Below are 20,374 nucleotides of genomic sequence, written 5' to 3'. Positions count from 1 at the left end.
GTTTAAACTAAAAATGCAGTGAGGTGATATTATTCAAAAACATGAAACCGCTGGACTTGTACAGTTGTCAGTTTACTGGCCCAACGCTAAAATAACTGGCTTTGGGTTAAATTCGAGCCCTGCTCTTAATGAACATGCTTTTTGTTCCAAAGAAGTGTACTTGCTTTATAATAAAACCAATGCTCAGTTTCTCTTTTTGAAACCATAAAGTTGTTATATAGTGCAAATGTTTGATTAATCATGGTCATTGGCCAACAGGAATATACTTTGAATATGTATTAACAAAATATTTTTGAATTTCTGATTGTTTTTCTGTAGTTTTTAAATAATCTATTTTTTATAAATCTCTGTAGTTTAAACACAATTCAGCCTTTAGCTGCTACGTTTTTATTGTTTTGAATAAACAAATAATAATAATAGCTGACACTCCTGCCTGTTCTACACACTACACAAATTCACCCAGAATTAAAATCAGTGCTTTATTGTCATTTTTGTTGCAAAATATTTTAATTGACTGGTCTGCTGACTTTAATATCCAAAATATTGGTGGTTTTTTTTGCAGGATTTGACAGTTATTAATTGGAATCTCACCTTTTTCGACACTGGCATTGGGAGAGGAAGACTGGGGTGTCATCCTTGCCATGGTAACGAGCTAGAATATAGAAAATCAGCAACTTAATTTAGGTATTCAAATCAACAACTGGAAAGAATATTAGTAGATGGAGAGGATGAACATTATTAATTTTGGTTTTACTAATATACACCAATGTGTTTTGGCACTGAGTATACAGTGCCTCCACGCATCAGGAAATAAATTACATCACAAATTGAGCATTAAATGATCATACTGCTTTTTCTTCATATGTAGTGGATAGCCACTGCATGTCAGATGACACGTACATCCGCCAAATATTTCTGGACTGGCTCATACATAGCGGACAGTTTATATGCAGGTATCCATTTATACCCCCAAAGGAAGAGAGGCAATTATAGTAAAGTATCTTGCTCAAGGAATCGAGTGTCAAGACCAGGCCCAGAACCAAATCTCTGATGACCCAACCACCAGAACTTGAATTTAAATGCTCTTAACCACTCTTAAACATTCGGCCATGACACCCTTCTTATAATAAATAAAACTATATGGTTTGAACAGTCTGTAGGTAACCCTATTTATTTTCAAGTATGCTTAAACTCTTGATTCTGATTGGTCAATCCATAGCAACAAGAGTGTGATATAAACCTTTATCTTCCAGTAAGTGCTAATCCACCAATCAGATGCTCGAACTACTAGGGGGATAAAAACATATATGCTACGAGCTCCGTTTTATATCCTACTTCCTCTGTTTCTATTACATAGCGCGTATTGTGAAAATGTCATTTTGTCACGCTCCGTATACGGACAGTGCAAAAGTTACATTCTAAACTTTATGCGCGTGAACTAACGCTCTGAAGTTATAAAATTTTGCACGTTGCAAGTGAGACTGGAAGATAAATACGATATCACACGCGCGCTCGCGAAATACAAAAAATATAGCGCGTCTGCGTCCGATATCCTTCGGCCTCGTTGGATATGGGACGCAGAAGCGCTATATTTTTACGTATTCCACTCGCGCTTGCGTGATAACTTGAAGTGTCAGTGATAGTAGGGTGGACTCACCACATCACCAATGATATCTTGACTGCCTTCTTCATCTGAACCTTGTAGTATTGAAGCTTTAGCATCTTCAATCTTCTGTTGTTGCTTCTCCACTTCATCCATACATGCTCCAAAATCAGCATCAAGAACCAGTGTGTTAAACTCATCCGTTAAGGTTGGGGCTGAGTGGGTACGCCTGCATGACAACAAAAGATAGCTTTTTAAAACCTTTGCTTACCTTTCATTTTTAAGAAGTTCCTACGATGTGTTATGTATTTGCTAGTTTGTTAATTGCTTTAAAGGCACTGGGCACTTTTGGTAATTGTCAAAGACCGGTATTTTAACTTGGTGTATCCAAACATATCAAAACAACAAGTCTGTGAACAATTTGACTCAAGTTGCAAGAGAATAATGACAGAAAAAAACAACCCTGTCGCACAAAATTGTGTGCTTTCAGATTGACTAATAAAATGCTTCAGACCTATAATTTTTTAGTGAGAATTTATCTCAAAAAACTATGTTACTTCAGAGGGAGCAATTTTTCACAATGTTGTTTATCACCAACAGCTCTCCATTGCTTGTTACCAAGTAGGTTTTTATGCTAACAATTGTTTTGAGTAAATTACCAATTGTGTCCTGTGTCTTTAACTTATCTGATTTATGAAACCAGTATTCATAAAGGATAATTAAAAATAGCAAAGTCTGCGTTACGCATACTCTTCATGCTCGATGTCAGTTGAGTGAATACAACAGTTTACTCAATCAGAATACTGTACTCTGAAATGCATCAAGCCCCTTAGGTTGGAAAGAATGTCAAATGACAATAATAGGACAAAAACACAAACTTTGACTAGAAAGTTCAACAAGGCTAAAAATGAAGAAAATTACAAAGTAATCAGATTACAGTTTACAAAGATCTGTTTAAAACAAAATGTAAAGAAAACAATAGCTTGTTCCTCTTAGATGCATACTTACTGGTAATTCAATTTCAATTCAATTGTATTTATTTCATCACAATACAAATTTTATACTGATTACTAAGACAAATCATTACAAACTGCACACTAAATTTTATCCTAACTACACAAACACAACTTTGTTTTTACAAAAAATATAAATGATAAATAGCTACCTGATTGGTTGGATTTTATCAATCACATCATCAAGGTGATCCACTGTTTTCAAGAATCTCTCACTATCTTCTGATTCTGGATCTTCCTTAGTGGAGGTCGTTACTTGAGAGAATTTACGTCTCATTTCACTCACACTCGTGTACGATCTCACTGTTAGATCACAGGATAACACAGTAAATCATTTAATTTATCTAAATATGCGAATTTTTTATCATTGAAAGTATGATAGAAACTAAGTGTCATGTTTTCTTAATCTTGTTTTAGTATTATCACATCAAACACAAGAAACATTGTGTTAGTAATAAGAACCTCATTTCATAAAGCTGTTTACCTGTAAGAATTTAGCTGTAGATACGCAACAAATACGTAGATGCTCAACAAACAACCTCAACATTTGAAGACACGTGTTTAAGGATTGGAATTGTTACATCACTCTTTTGCTTACAAGAACAGCCAGCAAATCTTTTGTTTCATTTGCTCAAGAGAAGCATTGATTATGAAATAAACTGAGCTAAAACTGCAGCTCTGCAAACAGACAGTATACCACTTTAAGGCCTTTTAAAATTTGGTTACTAAATGTTACAAAGATAAAATGGCAACTAATGATTATTATCTTGCTCTTCAAATTTCTCAAAATGCTGCGCAAAACCGTTTGATTGATTAATTTGTTGATTAATTTATCCATTATCCAACACTTGTCCAATGGGAGACTTTTGAGATGATGGCGTCCCTTTTTGCAGCTCCGAGCGTGCGCGCACATGCTCAGTAGTGCGCGCGTAGGTTAAAGGATTTGGGTACTTTTTATAACACAAAACACAATGTCACAGGTTTACATTAAACTTACACCGTTTGAAGATAAAGATAGCTCAAAAGCGTTCCTTATAATATTAGTTGCTGAGGTGCTGTAGTTTTTGAGAAATGAGTAAAACAATGTCATGAAAATATGTTTTTACATGCTAAAATAATTTTCGCCTCACAATCACTGAGACGAAAATTATTTTCATGACATTGTTTTACCCATTTCTCAAAAACTACAGTGAAGCTTTCTACCATCATTATCTTCAAACTGTGTAAGTTTAATGTAAATCTGTGGACATTGTTTTATTTGTCCTACACGAAGTACATAGACCCTTTAAGCAGGTGCACTACTGGCAAGAACTGTGAAAAAAGGGGCTGTCCAAAAGTCTCCCATTTAAACTACTTTTATCAGTGCTTTATTTCCAGTGTTTAACTATTAGAGACTAGCCTTGTTTGTGACTGACTCACCATGGACTAGTGTATTGGTGATGGTATCATCAGAGGCCAGGCTAGCATTACCTTCAATGTGAACAGTGGAAAACACAAGGAGAGGAAATACAGTGCACACGGTGAGATGAGATTGAGTGAATGGAGGACTACAAGAGGTGTGGATTACATATCCTTCCATAGACCCTATGCACAACGTGCAACGCACATACACGCCTGTCTCTTGTCCGCCATTTTGTGTATCAAAACAAGCACATAAGGAATAGACTCCCCCAAAAAGGTGGAAAGGGTAGACACGCATTGTTCGGAGGTGCATTAACCCATGTATCATCCTTTGTGCACATTTTTGACATACAAAATGACAGACAGCAGAGGCGCAGGAAAGTGCGCTGCACATTTTACAATGGATCCATAGGAAGTTGTATTGAAAACAATAAAAAAGAACAAATAAAAAGTTTAAGTTAACTCATATTAAACGCATAAAAAAAAAATTTCTGTCCATATTGTGTCAAACAATAAAAAGAGTTTAATTCACGCCATGCAGGTTTTAAATACGAGTGAAATGTGCAACTTGATCTTTGTGCGTGTGCAGGTGTGCAAATGTGTGAAAAAACAATGCTTAAAGGTTGCAAACATATAACAGGCATGATATGTGGTGCTTGGAAAAAGTAGGAAACTAATATTTGAGCACAAGCGGTGACCTACTTCAGGCCTAAAATTTCATCTTTGAACATGTTGAAAGGGCAAGGACATTTTAACTTTGCAAAGGGCAATTCCATTGGAAAATCTTAAAATCAATGGGAACATTTGAAGGGGCACCAAGGCCAATACCAGGGGCAACAAAGGCCATGGCCTATGTTATGTTAAAGGCTATTTTAACACAATTTTTTCAAAAAAAATATCAAAAATCAGACTAAAGTAGGAAGCGTATCATGACTGTTATAATCACACAAATTAAGGTGCTAAATCTCAAAACCTGTGAAACATGACATCTTTTGAATTCTAAACACATCAAGCTCATGCAATGTTTAAAACAAGACGACACATGGACTATTTTTATCTTACCTGAGCTTGACCTTACAGGGGTCGTTGCTACAACCACTTGAGGGGATTCCCCATCTTTCAGTGACACCACTCTATCACCTTCTTTTGTTGTCACTGGCGTCCGTTGAGTTAGTGAATTAGCTTTAACTGCTGAATCTCTCTTAAGCCGTCCAAGTTGACTAAGGTCCTCACAAGACCTATGTTGGTGTTCTATTGGCCTACAGACAAAATTAATAATGTTCCAGTTGTCAAATGCAGTCTACAACAAACTAACCACAAACCCCTTAGGGTCTGTATACGTTTAGTAATGACTGTGTAAATTAATGGCAATCAAAATGTATGGTGTGAAGAAACATGTAAGAAACATTGCACTAAGAAGCTCTGTGGCTATGGACAAAGAAATGTCTTTTTATCTCATTTTCTTTTAGTATAACACTCGCTAGAGATAAAAATCTCAGACAGCAGCTTAACATTGAACTTCCAGTTAACGGGAATGTACACGCTTGGTAACTTTCAAAGACCAGTCTTCTCACTTGGTGTATCCCCACATAAGCATAAAATAACAGGCCTGTATATAGCTGAGAAAGATTGAAAAGGAATGTTTTTGGTTCAGAGACCAGGGCACTAATGTAAAGTTGACTGAGACATTAGTGTGAAATCCGCTAAATAAGAACTAGTTATAATTATTATTAAAATTGACATACACCCACCTCATTATAATCTTATCTCCTTCATGTCTTTCCTCTGCAGTTCCTCCATCTTCACTGTCTCCATCCTCGTCTTCTTCATCACCAATAGATACCTGCTGCTCAATGTCTTTATCCAGCATCGTCCCCTGGAACTCCGGGTATAGGGCGCTACGGATGTATGTAGAAGGTAGGTCCATCTTAGGTGGGGCGGGCGTCCAGTACAGACGTGATTGATCTTGCTTAATAGGCATTCGTCGACCTGCAATCTCCAACTCTTCATCATCAAACTGAATAAATCAAATCAAGGTAGTTTGGTGAACACATGGTCAACACAAGGCTAATAACAGGAAAGTTTTGTGTAACACCTATGCAACTCAATAATTTATCCCCGATGCAAATTTCCATCTTTTAAATCAATGCGGTACCCCCTAGTAAAATAAAGGATTCAAACTGCCTCTTGCCGCCGGGCAATCTCGGTGGTCTAGTTGGTAAGACATTGCTCTAGAATTGCAAAGGTCATGGGTTCGAATCCCACTTGAGTAATATGCTTGTGATTTTGTTTACAGAGCTCAGGGAAGTACTGAGTATACAGTGCTAACACACATCAACGGGTGAAACCAAAATTAATAGGCTACAGAAATGTTTCAGTTTCCAGGAATCTTAAAGGCAGTGGACTCTATTGGTAACTACTCAAAATAATTATTCCCATAAAACCTTACTTGGTAACGAGTAACGGGGAGCTGTTGATAGTATAAAACATTGTAAGAAACGGCTCCCTCTGAAGTAACATAGTTTTCAAGAAAGAAGTCATTTTCAACGAATTTGATTTCGCGACCTCAGATTTAGAATTTGAGGTCTTGAAATCAAGCATCTGAAAGCACACAACTTCTTGTGACAAGGGCTACTTTTCTTTCATTATTATCTCACAACTTAGATGACCGATTGAGCTCAAATATTCACATGTTTGTTATTTTATGCAACTGTTGAGATACACCAAGTGAGAAGACTGGTCTTTGACAATTACCAATAGTGTCCAGTGTCTTTAATTAGAGTGTGTTTTGAACTCACTACTTGCTGTGCTCTTTTCTCCCATGCCTCTAAAGTCTCCATACCAGATGTCTCTTCAGCTTCTCTGAGTATTCTTTGTGCAGCAGCTGACATTAATCGCTGCTGCTGGTCTAAAGCAAACTGTGTAGTCCTCTCAGAGCTAACTTTGCTTTGACTTTGGGAGTTTGTGGACCTTAAGGTCTTGGTGTAGGACTTTTCTGACAGGCTTTGCTCCTGTTAAAAGGAAAGAAATAAAATAATAGAACTTTACATGGGCAGGTACTAGTGAAACTAAATAAATGCATATGGGATTTGAGGCATTGCATGGTGAGGTATCAATATATATTTGGTTTGCGCTAACACCATGTGTGTAATTACTTGCCAGGTAGATTATGTTCTTTTGAGAACTTGTCTTGCTTTATATTCTGAATAGAACTGTCCTGCTTTTTAACTACTACCTGGGCGGAAGGCAGAAAATCGGCCGGGACTACAGCTTTAGCTATAGTGTTTCAAGGGGACTTCTCGTTATATACTTCACTACTGCAACTAGCTTGCTCTAGTCAGGAGACTGTTCATTACTTCAATCTACTACAGTCAATGCCACAATTTGCTTTTTTGTATTATACAATAGACCCTTCCCATGAAATATGTAAATTGCACATAGCGCGTGCGCACTAACGTTTTGGTTGGCAAAATGAGGGAACATCGCGCTGTTTTGTACACGGCTAATGGGTGCATGACGCAGACGCGATTGCGCGTCTGCTTAGTGCACAACTCTATGGTGTTTGCCAACCAACAGGGTCTGTACGCATGCGTGAATGTAATTAGCATATTTCATGGGAAGGGTCCATTGTCCTTTGCCTCGATGTCAGCATTTAATTCAACCAAGCCAAGTACAAGTGACTGTTATTATTTTCTCACTCACTCTTTCTGGTGTGGGTTGGATCCTTGTTGAGCTTACATACTTGCTTGGCGTATGATACATTCGTGTTGTTAGCTGCAGACTACCAGGGATGGGTAGCTGGGCAGGGATAGTACAGAAATGATGGATGCTTGTTCGGAAACCATCGGCTTGTACCTCTGTAACTCTCTGCTAAAAACAAATTTGTGGGGAGGGGGATTCAGAATAAAATAAATTACAAATAAAAATGAGATCTACAGTTTGTGTACAAACTCTTGATGTTTTGACAGAAGGTCAAATGGGGTCACATTTTGTACAAGATGACAAGAATTGTCCAAGAGCTTTGAATTGATGTAATGATTAGTAATGAACCATATTTCAGTAATAAGATACACATTGTTGTAAGTACAAACATAAACTTCTGATTTGGACACATTGATAAGATTTGTAAATCGTTGCCGGTGTTAAAATCACGTAATTATATTTATATTTAAATATGAGTAAATGAGATATGAGTTTTTATTTACAAAATTTTAACTTCCGGTTTCAACCAGAAGAATTTTAATTTTTTTTTTAATGTTTAAGAGTCTGAATAATTCTTCTTGAACATGGATTGCTACTACACACTAACCTCATCTCTTGGCAGTTTCTCTTGAGGAGCCCAACTTGATACAAATGATACAGACGAGCTTTGTACAGTTGGCTTGGCCAGTACATCTCTACTGCCTCCCATTCTAGCATCCTTCTTTGGTATAATAGGCTGTGATTCTCCTTCAACATTCATAATCTCTTCATATGTGACATCTAAGGGAACTTGTAAGTCCTGGAAACATAGGTCATACGATTCAATTGTAAACATCTAATATCAGGGTTCGAAATTAGTGGTCCCTTGGTCGCTAAATGCTAGTAAAATAAATTTGGTTGACTCGTACAGCAGGCGAGTGAAAAAAGAAAAGTTATGGAAAACCCCTGAATGTAATATGGACAACTTATTTGCATAGTCGCCAGAGACATTCCTTACACATGTACTTCCTACAAATTGTGAAATGAAAAATCAAAATCACTCATCCAAGAGTTGTGTTGCACTGATTAGAAATATATTTTTGGTTTGCTGTAACACCATGTGTGTGCCAGGTAGATTTTTTTCTTCAGTGAACTGTCTTGCTTTATATAAATGACTACCACGGAGTAGATTTTCGGATCAAGGAGACTTCTTATAAAAAAAAGAACTGTCCTGCTTTTTCACTACCTGGGCGGAAGGTAGAAAATCGGCCGAGACTACTACTTTAGCTTTTAAGTGGATGGTTATTAACTTCACAATGAGTTCTTAGATGGTCTCAACGATTCAACTAGCTTGCTCTAGTCATCGTCAGGAGACTGGTTAGAAATGGAATCAATGTATAGAGGCATTTTCTTACCATCCATGCCTGCTGCAGATCCATCTCTTCCTCCCAACGTATCTCATCAGCTTCATCTTTGAATTCCACTGAGGGTTTAGTGGTTGCTTCTTTGCTGTCTGAGGCAGTCTGCTCATCCTCCGTTACACCATTGGTAACTTTAGTGTCAGCCGTTGATACTCTGTCCTGGTCAACTTTAGGGAGGGATTCTGTGCTTGCCTTCGAAGAAGATCAAGAACACAAATGTTAAGTAGGATTTTAAACTTTGCATGGTGGAAATACAATAAAGTAAGGTTTGCAGTAACACCATGTAGTGATACTCTTTTCTCCAGAAGACGATACGATCAGAGCATACTGGTTGCAGTGTCAAGTTGAAACCAACGGCTCTTCTCAGAACCATCCAAACTCATTTAGAGATCGTCATTACATGGTGTTACCGCAACCCATACTATAACACGAGTGTTGGTTATTCAAATACCAGTGTTGGACTTCAAGTGTAGTAACACAAATTAAACAGTAAATAACCACAAAGAAAGTGACCGCGTAAATTTGAAATAATTTTGACTGAACAAAGACAAAATAACTACAGTAGAGCCTGTGACCTCCGGATTAATATCCCGCCGCTCTACAAACCAAGTTCACCTAGCCCTAATGTTGTGGTCTCCATATGTTGATAAAATATTTGTATCGGCTTAAGAGGGATTTGAACTCCTGAACAAAGATATTGACAAAAAAGGGAGACCGCCAACAATATTTCTTTCTTCAATCCAAAATTAAAAATTAAACAAGAGTAAAAAATAGACTTAGCAGTAGGAAATCAATGATTTTTTAACTGGTTACCTGTTGAAGTTCTGTTGAATCTTCTATTTTTAAAGCTGGGGTGTCATGATCTGACAGCCCTATGGAAACTTGGCTGCTGCTTTCGAATACATGAATAACTGGCATGCTGTCCCTCACATCTTAGAGAAATAAATGATAGCAACAAGAGTTACATCTACTGGCAGGATGCAGATAGAATGACATGTATCTCACACATATATGCAAGACATGCAACTTTCTAACTGCAAAATGGCTGTTCACACTTGTACAGTGTTTTTCAGTTTTCTATGGCATTGTTTTGAACCAAAAAGGAGTAAATCAAATGATCAGCGGAAAAATTACATGCCTGATGTGTTGAGTTGCGTTCTTCTTTGATGATTTGTGGATGAAAAAGGCAATGTCAAAAGTTAAGCAGTTTCAATGACGATTTTTATTTTATTTTATAAAGTGTAAAGTGGGTGAAAATCGTAAAAAATATACGCAAAAAATGACATGTTGGGATGTCATGTGTTAAAAGGGGTATAGTCAGTGCCGTCGGTAAACTCTTACCTAGTTTACTTTCTTGTTCGGTAACATTAACTCCTCCGTCATCCTCCTCTCCCTCCGCCTCCTCCTCCTCCTGGTCCATCCCAACTGCAGACTCCTCTTCTGTTTCTAGTGCTGCTGCAGTACGAGATAGGACTCTCTGCATAATCTGTTGGATCTTGATGTCTGCTTCTGATTTGATGCCACTGTGGGGAAACGGTTCATAACAATGAAAATAACAGTTGTTTTTTATATCAGGCTTTTCACACCGGAAGGGCTTCTAAAAGTGCTCAAACATCATTTCCCATTTTTCGAAACGTTGAGTTGAAACCTATGGCTCTTTACAGAACCACACCAACTCAATTAGATATTATCATTACATGGTGTTACTGCAAACCTTACTATATTGTGTTTCCCCCAGGGAAAGTTTCAAGACCAATTCAAGAACTGACTCTGCGATAGTGCACTTAATTACGATCCCATAAGCTGAAGTAGTAGTCCCAGCCTATTTTCCATACCTTCCGCCCGGGTAGTAGTTACAAAGTAGAACAGTTCTTTTCAGAACTCTTCTGTCTCCTGAACATCCGAAAAATCTACTCCGTGGTAGTAGAATAAAGAAAGACAGTTCTCTGAGGACAAACTCTACCTGGCAAGTAGATACACACATGGTGTTACCGCAAACCTTACTATATCGTGTTTCCCCCTTGCAAAGTTTCAAATCCTACTTAAGATGTAGCTTGTTTACCCGGATTCCCTGGCAGCCTTGAGTGATGAGATGATGTCATCTACCGATCTTTCCTTAGGAGACTCTTCTCTCTCTACTTCAATCACCTTCATCTTTGATCCTCTCCTCTCCAAGGATCTGTCATGCTTAGATTGCTGCCTCCTCCTAACAAGAGATTTTATTGTATAATAAGAGATTGACTAAAACCAAGGAAACATCAGAACAACTAGCACAACACAGTGCAGGGAATTCTGCGTTTACGACAAGCCTTTTTCATGGGTTAACAGAGAATTTTGGCTTGTGCTGATGTGCATACTCCAAACTACTAGGCATTCTATGCGTACAAAGTAACACAAAAATTCAGTGCTTGCAATGAGCAGAGATGGGTGATAAGCGCAGATTTCGGTAGTAAAAATAGCTATGAAATTGGGCCCTGACCATGAAATTGGGAAAATTATCATAGTAGAAATTGGTTCACAAATAAAAAAACTAAAAAAATCTGACAGCTATGGATTAATAATAGTAACAATAGTTAAAGATTTTTATAGTGCCTACAGTGGCACCGAACAATGAAAGTGCACAAAAAAGAATCACTACAAACGTTAAAAAACAAACAGTAAACAAATTAAAGTTGACCAACAATAATAAAGCAACAAATCAAATAACAACAAGTATGCTCATGAGAGTTAATCATTGGATTCCTTCATAAGGTAGGTTTTTGTTTATTGTGGAACAAGTTCAATTGTTTTGGTTGATTTAATGTATGAAGTGATTGCATTCCACAAACGCAGATTCAAAAAAGACTTTTATGATACCAAAAATTTGACGTACTTATAGATTGGTAAGCTATCATGCCCAGCAATGTCTTGAGCTTCTGCCAGGAGCTCACTTGCTGACTTCTGAGAGCTGGCAGATCCTGCAGATCCTAGTCTTGAAGACTTTGCCTTTTTGGATCCCTTGTGAGTGGTAGTCTTGGAACTAGACCTACTCTTGGTGAGATCTTCGCTCTCATCACTCAAGTAGCTAGAGTCTTCTGAGTCTGCATCTTCCCAAGGGGAACTTGCTCCCGACTGTGTCTTCTTTATGCTCTTTTTGCTGCTTTTAATAGGCTCTGTGAGAATGTTAAAAATGGCTTTTAAAGGCACTGGACACCTTTGATAATTGTCAAAGACCAGTATCCTCTATTGGTTTATCCCAGCGTATGCATAAAATAACAAATCTGTAAAAAATTTGGGCTCAACTGGTCATCGAAGTTGCAAAAGAATGATGATTTTTTTTCCCCTTTTTGCACTAATATGTGTGCTTTCAGATGCATACCAAAAGGCTTCAAGACTGAAGTTTTTCTTTTATTTGAGTGAGAATGACCTCTTTCTAAAAAACTATGTTACTACAGAGGGATCCGTTTCTCACAATGTTTTATATGATCAACATTGCTCATTACGAAGTAAGTTTTTGTGCTAACAATTATTTTGAGTAATTGCCAATAGTGTCAAGTGCCTTTGAAATCCTTCATAAAAGATTTGACATGAAGTAAAGTAGACAACATCTTTAAAGTTCCATTTGGAAGTTCCTTAGTTTTAGCTCCTCAAATGACATGTGAAAACCCTTAACCTAAAGGAAAACATAAACGGTGTTTACTTTTAATCTTCTTCCTGGGTGTATCAATACTGCTTCTGGATGTTGGCCTAGGGGGTGGTTTGGCTCGTTGTGAGAACATGACAGGTGCAAGGGTTCCTGCTTTGCCGATGATAGCTGGTTTGAGAAGCTTCTCTTGTAGTGATGCAGCCTCCTGGGACAGGTCTTCTTGCTGATTGGAATCTAATCTTGTGTTAGCCGAGGTTGGAGGCCCACGGTAGGAATCTAAATTAGCCTAATGGGAGAATGAATTAGAGGAATCAGTACAAGAAGCTCCTTCACTCCATAATAATAATAATAGTGGCTTCTTGTATAGCGCGCATATCCGCCACTCGTAGACACTCATGGCTTATAATATACAGTATTTCCTGCAAGGTATGTGGGACTATGCTTGTATAATGAGACCTAATCCTTTTACATAGCACCATGTACTGGTTAACAAGGTGCTGTGGCGCCATATGCTGCCAGTTGAACCAGGAACACTGGGAAAACCCCTTCTCTTTTCGGTGTTCCTGATTTGATTGACAGCATATTGCACCACAGCACCCTATAAACCATTACATGGTGCTATGTAATAGGAATATGTCTTACAATTCAAACATAGTCTTATAAACTTGCAAGAATATACTGTAAGCGATTTAAACGCCACCGTGTATTGAATATGTACGCTATAGAAGAAGCCATTATTATTATTGTTATTATTGGTAAGAGGTTCATTATGTATAGGATAATGCCCGAGGTGCGCGCCATTCGTACCCACGAATGGCGCGTTCACCGAGGGCATTATGCGACTTAACCCACACCTGTGACGTCATGCTATTGTTAAAATCGCTCCATTATTTCGCACGAATGGCGCGATATTGTTTAATTTTTAAGTCAATTGTTTGTATGTATTACGTAAGCTTGTTCACTCCAGTGAACACCACTGGTGGTGTGTGAACAATGGACGAAGACCAACATTTAGGAAATATGCTCGTTCCTTCGATAGTGGCATCATAGATCGGGAGCGAAAGTGGCAGCAGATAAGTGATTTTGTTTCTTGACTTTAAGTAAATTTATACAAGTTAGTGATAGAAACAGACTATCAGATGATGTTGTAGCCGACTTTCTTGGTCTACAAAAAACCCAAAAGGTGAAGATAAAAGAAGTGACCTACCCGCGTACAAGCCTGTAGTTTCAGATTTGTTTTTACTAAACAAATTTAAGCTACCTTTATGATCACCAATTTCAGTTGAATTCCTGTTATTTTATGATGATATTGAAAAAAGTATCTTTGCAATCTTAAATTTTAGGGACTTTACTCACTTACCATGTTTGTGTATGATAAATTAAGCATTTGGAATTAATAAAAACAAAACAAAAATACTGGTTAAAATGAAATTGATTTATCTGACTTTAAGACCTGCTTAAATTACTGTTGTAGTTCTATAATTATTTTTTAACATCTCAGCTAAATAATTTAATAATGTAGCTGTTCACTTGTGTGTCAACGATCATTTTGCAATACATGTGTAGCTCTATTAACCTGTTAAAAACCATTAAAAACAAAATAATATATGGTCAATGGTGTCATTGACTTGATTTACTTTGTTCCCTAGCTCTTTTATGCACAATGGGTGAATAGATGTACCCATCGCGCCATTCGTGCAAAATAATGGAGCGATTTAACAATAGCATGACGTCACAGGTGTGGGTTAATGGGACATTAAGATACTTCTCCTAGTATTGGTATAATTACCTTTTCAATAGCTTTGATCTCAGATTCTGGTTTGACCATCGCTGGCTTGCCTTGCATCCTGAATTGAAGACTTTCAATGTCTTTGGTGCTGCGTGATGGCAAGACACCCATAGTCTTTGCTTGTGGCTTTTGCATCTCTGTAAGTAAGAACCAAATCATTGAATGCGAATACAGTTTAAGCTTCAGAATGAAGCTGTTAATGACAAAAATACACATGCCATTTTAGAATCCTCGGCTTCGGCTTTGGATATGGCTTCAGGCTGTGTTCTCTCGTCTGAGGCCCTAAGCATGTGCGCAAAGCATACGCAATTGTCACAACATTCATAGGGGCCAAGCTAGCCTGAATCGAACCTAGAGCCGAAGCCGTTGTTTCAAAAAGGTCACAGTTTCATGAATATAAACAAGTCTACAATGAGTTCATTTCATGGCAATCTTATTATTTGTCAAAGAAGAAGTAAACTTACCTGCAGTGGTAATGGTAGTTTCCTTGCAATATGGATTTTTCTTTGTTGTGCCACCTGATGGAGCAGCCCATTCTTTATCTAGGGGGTTGTACGAAGGCAAACTTCCAGGTACCTGTGTGTTATCAAAACATTTTGAGTTGACAATGAAGTGGAATATTAAAGATTTGATTTATGTAAAACAAAACAAACTGTCACTGTAAAGAAGGCTGTGTGAGAAGATTATGAAATTTCATCAAAGCAATAAGCCTAAGTCACAAGTACCCGCTTACATTTGAATTCCTCGGACTATTGCAACCTCCAAATGAGCAAACCATGGTACCATTGTGCCATACACATTCATTCAGAATTGTGTATGGGTGCTCGCCCCTCGCTGTCTCTTACGTAACTACGCAAAAGCTTGCCTGAATCATTTGATATAGCAACTGTCTCTATAGTCTGTTGAATTCAAATTTGATTGTTCACCTGTGATCAAGCATGTCATATTACCAGACAATATTCTAACATACAAATGGCGTTTTTAACTGTTTGTTATAAAATACATATGTGTAGAAATACGTTGTAAAAGTACAATACAATGATCTACACAAATTTGCCTCGGAATTGCATGGTTCTCCTTTTACTCTGCGAACAAACATGGTCGGCCATTTATGGGAGTCAAAAATTTGACTCCCATAAATGGCTGACCGTGTTTGTCGACGAGGTAAAAGGAAAACCGTGCATTTTCGAGGCATGTTTCTGTGGATCATTGTATTCTACTTTTACAACATCTTTCTACTCATATGCATTTTATAAAATAACGGTTAAAAACGCTTTTCAAAGACCAACTCGACCGATCCAAGGCAACGTGTTCCTTTAAGAGTCACTACTCACAGGTTTTTGCACGTGTGATGGTTGGTTGATAAAGTTTTCCTCAAAGTGGGGTTCAGTCTTTCGAACATAGGGCATTCCTTTCTTCCCGAAATCCAAAGCCAATTCTCTGTTTACAAATAAAGAAAAGTCAACACTTATTGACTGAAAGATTTAGATGCGAATGAAAACAAATCAGTAATTCAATCCTCAAAGAATAATCAAACATGTAGGGCCTACAAAGAAAAGAAACTAATACCCACTTTGAAAGATTAATAATATTTTTCTATCTAGAGTTTAAATGCAGTGGACACTATTGGTAATTACTCAAAATAATTGTTAGCATAAAACCTTTCTTTGTGATGAGTAATGGGGAGAGGTTGATGGTAGAAAACATTGTAAGAAACTGCTCCCTCTGAAGTGCCATAGTTTTTGAAAAAGAAGTAATTTTCCACAAATTTGATTTCGAGACCTCAGGTTTAGAACTTCAGGTCTCGAAATCAACCATCTAAACGACACAACTTCGTGTGACAATGGTGTTTTTTTCTTTCATTATTATCTTGCAAGTTCGATGACCGATTGAGCTCAAATTTTCACAGGTTTGTTATTTTAGGCATATGTTGAGATACACCAACTGTGAAGGGTAGTCTTTGACAATTACCAAAAGTATTAACTGCCTTTAAGGAAAGGTTAAAACAGAAAAAAAATTCAAGAGCAAAATAAGTAGAAAAGACATTTATAATGATTCAATGGACTCAGGAAATAGAATAATATGTGAAGATGGCAAAGAGATGTATAGATGGTTCAGATCCTGAGATGCCTTTTGGCAGTCGTAACAAAAAGCTGTTTCAGTTGAGTTTGACATTGGTAAATCATTGACCTGAACAGATTTTGGTTACGACCGCACTCCTGTAGACCTAATAACACAAGATTGAGAGTGGAAAGTGCAGCAAACATTTAGTGAGATTGACTGTGTGTGTTTTTGAAAAAAACACATTTAATTTTCTTAGACCATACACTGGTATATAAAACAAATACGTCACTACGATATTTTGTTTGCCTGGGTAATTCTTTTCATGACAGAAAAATATGGAAAAGAAGCTTTGATTTTCACCAACAAAAAGGTTTACCAGAATTTGTGGATGAGATCAACATTTTGGGTGAAATGTCTGCAGATGCATTGATTCAATTTTCCACACCTTTTAGCGCTGTCTAAATTAATCACTTACACAAGCAGACCTGTATGCTTCGTTTGTGAATGGGCAAGGGCACCAAGGCATTTCTCCTGGGTAAAGGGCACCCTATGAGGAAATTGTAAGTTTCTACTGGAGCATTTTAAGGGCACCAAGGCAATGGCCAGGGGGCATGGAGCAATTGCCTTTGTTGCCTTCGTGAAGTTTCAGGCCAGCAGAAGCAATATTTGAGCTACTATGGACAAAATGTAACGTTAACACTTTCGCACAGAGTAAGTTCACAAAAACAATAAATGATCAGTTAGCAATGGTGTGCAAACAATTAAAACACACTCAAAGTCACACAAATCAAACACAATTAATTCACTTTGAAATAGTAGTCACACAAATCAAATAAAAATAATTAACTTGGAAATACGTACACGTTCTTGACCTTGTTGCTGTAAATCGAACATGCATACAAAGAAGTTGAGGATGTTTATAAATAGCAAGAAAACACCGACTATGAAGGTTATGCCTCTTAAAAACATGTTACTTAACAAACAATTTGATAATTCAAGTCTGTTTTAATAAATCAATGAACGATAAATTTGTTTCTTGAACAAGGTGCGCCTTGAACACCCAGCAGGGTGGGTATGTGCGCATTACAAGTCTCATTATTATTATTATTAACGGATGATATTGACAAAAAAGTGTGTTATTTCTGTTGTGGCTGCCTTCCTGTCAATAATTTTGTTTTTTAAACAAAATTAATGTACTAACTTTAATTAAACAACAAAATTAATGTACAACAACAAAGTGAATGTGCTAACTCCACAAAGGTATTTGAGGTAATTTCACATTGATCTCCTTAGTTCATCATTCAACTGTCCAAATTAATGTAAATCAATTAATTGAAAGATAACATTCAAAAATTTCCTTTGATGAATATATAAAGGTCATAAGCCATCGGTGTTGGTTTCTTTATAATTAATATAGTCACCTGATTATCACATGATTCTTTCCTTCTTCTGCCTCTTTTTGTTGCTCCTTGGAAGTTTCAGCTTCTTTTTGCGATCTCTTTTTGATGTTCTCAATCTCCTTTTGCACTCGAAGAAGTTCCGCTCTACGGAAACCAGTCCGAAATGCACCACGACTGTCAGAAAAAGATTTGAGTCTCAAAATAAGGAATCAACTAAAAATTCTCTGCACAAACAGTAATAGTTGAACAGTGACAACATCGATTGCTTTAGGATTTTTACACAAACTGCAGATGAAGGGTTTCAACTTTTACATTGTACATTGTACAAGTGCAATTCAACCCATCAGTTGTCATACTGTACATTCCTTTTTAATGTTTTTTGTTTTCATGAAATAAACCAATAAATATAAATACAGCAGCACTTTATAACCTTTTAACCAGAGGTTTTGCCAAATAACAAAAAATACCAGTTGATCGTCCGGATTTTTCAAAAAAGGGTAGGATGAGGGCCTTACTATTTACTTTTTTTTTCAAGATGGTTGCTAAGTATTTCAAATCAAACAGGCCATCAATTCTTCAGTTTGAATCAACCGCAAACTTATTTATACCTATTAGTTGCATGAGGACCTGTGTTAACACTCACACTATTCAGGGTCGGAAAACACTAAAAGTAATTGCCGGTAGGCTTTAACTAATATCGTTGTATGAAACAGATAGTTACAAGTGTTTGAGGGCATCAAATTAGATTCGCGAAAAGCTCCTAGGCCAGTCCTTTTGAAAAGATGGATTTAAAAAATTAAAAAATAAAAACTTTTTTGTGACAAAAATTGAAAAGTAGTGTATCGTAAAAAAAAAAGGATGCGGCCCCCCAAAAGGATGCGGGCGGGGACGATCAACTGTTTTTTTGTTGTTTTTTTGGCCTTAGACAGGCCTCGAAATAACACACAGCACCCACAGTGATTGCCGTGGTGCCCTGTGCTTTTGATGTGGTGCCCTTTGAAAAGTTCCAATGCAAAATTTAATTTTCTTCATAGAGATGCCCCTTACTAGAGTGAAGTTTAAGGCCTAGTTAGAGACTTGTAATTTTTTCCCCCACCTTCTTTAAGTGGAAATTGACCTTGTAGGCCCTCTCTCTCAAACTTTCTGAATACAACACAAGGACAAATGAATTGTTACTTACTCCTCAGCCATTGTTAGTCTACCACAGTCTGCAGATGTTACTATTGCTATCTAACCGTCAATCACTGATTGAGCCTTCATCACGGCTTGAATGTGTTAAGAAATCTCTTCAGTCTTCGGTCATTCTCCTATCTGGTCTGAATAAAATATATTTAAGAGAAAAATTAAGCCCCATTGTTTTTTAACATTTAAGTAACAAATATAATCAATGCTGTCGACAAAAATGATGAACACTATATGCATTTAAAAACAATGTAGAATGGAAAATGATCACGGTGGACCAATTGAACCAGTATTTCAGCTTTTTGATGTGAAACTGTAATTTGCTTTATAAGTTAATGTTCGTTTAGATGAATAATAAAATAAATTATTTATAACCAGTTTAGATTTGAAATATTGTTATGTCCATGAATTTTTCTTCTTTGTCATTTAAAAACTAAGTTTAGAAATATAGAAAATATTTAGAAATATCATTATTTCCTTATGGAAAACATAACTTGTTGTAGTGTTTTTTGTGTGGGGTATTAAATAAAAAACAATTGTCACTGACACGCATGTTATTTCAGTACTTTTTATCTTAACTGCCAGTGTTAACTATTTACCCCATCACCTGTTGGGTTTCTACCAGGCTAATTAACTAAACCCCCATCTTCCACCCAGCACAGCCTGTGGTGAAGCCATTAATTTATAAAACTAAGTTTATAACACTAACATGCTGTTTTTTCCATAGATAATTGTATTATAAAATAATTATAAAATAATATGAATAATAAATTTGCAATTTTTTTTTAAAGGGTGTATACAGTACCTTTTGTAGGACAAAAAACACAATGTCCACAGATTTACACTGAACTTACACAGTTTTAAGATAATGGTAGTAAAAAGCTACCCTGAAAACATTACGTGCTGAGGTGCTGTAGTTTTGGGGAAATAAGTAAAACAATGTCATGAAAATCGTTTTAAGCATGTACAAACATATTTTCATTGGTTGACATTGTTTTACTCATTTCTCAAAAACTACAGCACCTTCGGTGAGTAATATTTTCAGGGAAGATTTCCACTATCATTATCTTCAAACCCTGTAAGTTTAATGTAAATCTATGGACATTTTGAAAAAAAACCAACCAAATCCTTGATGTTTTTGTTTTTTTAAATTTAACCCCCGCGTGCAGTTTACAATAAAATGGTAATTTCTGGA

General features: G+C 36.8%; 1 protein-coding gene across 5 annotated transcripts in view; it reads right to left on the bottom strand.

Annotated features, from left to right (window-relative positions):
* Positions 1–20,374, bottom strand: part of LOC139935662 (uncharacterized) — a 48,962-nt gene that overhangs the window by 27,641 nt on the left and 947 nt on the right. For 2 of the 5 annotated variants that reach the window (XM_071930164.1, XM_071930165.1), the window contains exons 2-22: positions 19,178–19,313; positions 18,019–18,171; positions 17,459–17,476; positions 15,868–15,973; positions 14,998–15,109; positions 14,534–14,670; positions 12,799–13,030; positions 11,992–12,271; positions 11,182–11,325; positions 10,461–10,642; positions 9,933–10,051; positions 9,114–9,311; positions 8,327–8,518; positions 7,720–7,887; positions 6,816–7,028; positions 5,769–6,034; positions 5,080–5,276; positions 4,036–4,086; positions 2,769–2,919; positions 1,658–1,832; positions 592–652 (exon numbers count right to left, since the gene is read on the bottom strand). In XM_071930164.1, coding sequence (XP_071786265.1) covers positions 592–652; positions 1,658–1,832; positions 2,769–2,919; positions 4,036–4,086; positions 5,080–5,276; positions 5,769–6,034; positions 6,816–7,028; positions 7,720–7,887; positions 8,327–8,518; positions 9,114–9,311; positions 9,933–10,051; positions 10,461–10,642; positions 11,182–11,325; positions 11,992–12,271; positions 12,799–13,030; positions 14,534–14,670; positions 14,998–15,109; positions 15,868–15,973; positions 17,459–17,476; positions 18,019–18,171; positions 19,178–19,188 — 3,166 coding nt within the window. In that variant the 5' untranslated portion in view covers positions 19,189–19,313. The remainder of the gene's footprint in view (positions 1–591; positions 653–1,657; positions 1,833–2,768; positions 2,920–4,035; positions 4,087–5,079; positions 5,277–5,768; positions 6,035–6,815; positions 7,029–7,719; positions 7,888–8,326; positions 8,519–9,113; positions 9,312–9,932; positions 10,052–10,460; positions 10,643–11,181; positions 11,326–11,991; positions 12,272–12,798; positions 13,031–14,533; positions 14,671–14,997; positions 15,110–15,867; positions 15,974–17,458; positions 17,477–18,018; positions 18,172–19,177; positions 19,314–20,374) is intronic. The other 3 variants (XM_071930166.1, XM_071930169.1, XM_071930167.1) reach the window with 3 other exon arrangements.

Source organism: Asterias amurensis, chromosome 4 (genome assembly GCF_032118995.1).
Source record: "Asterias amurensis chromosome 4, ASM3211899v1".
Classification (NCBI taxonomy): Eukaryota; Metazoa; Echinodermata; class Asteroidea; order Forcipulatida; family Asteriidae; genus Asterias; species Asterias amurensis.
The sequence above is the reverse complement of the archived record's forward strand: the minus strand, read 5'-3'. Positions and strand labels throughout refer to the sequence as shown.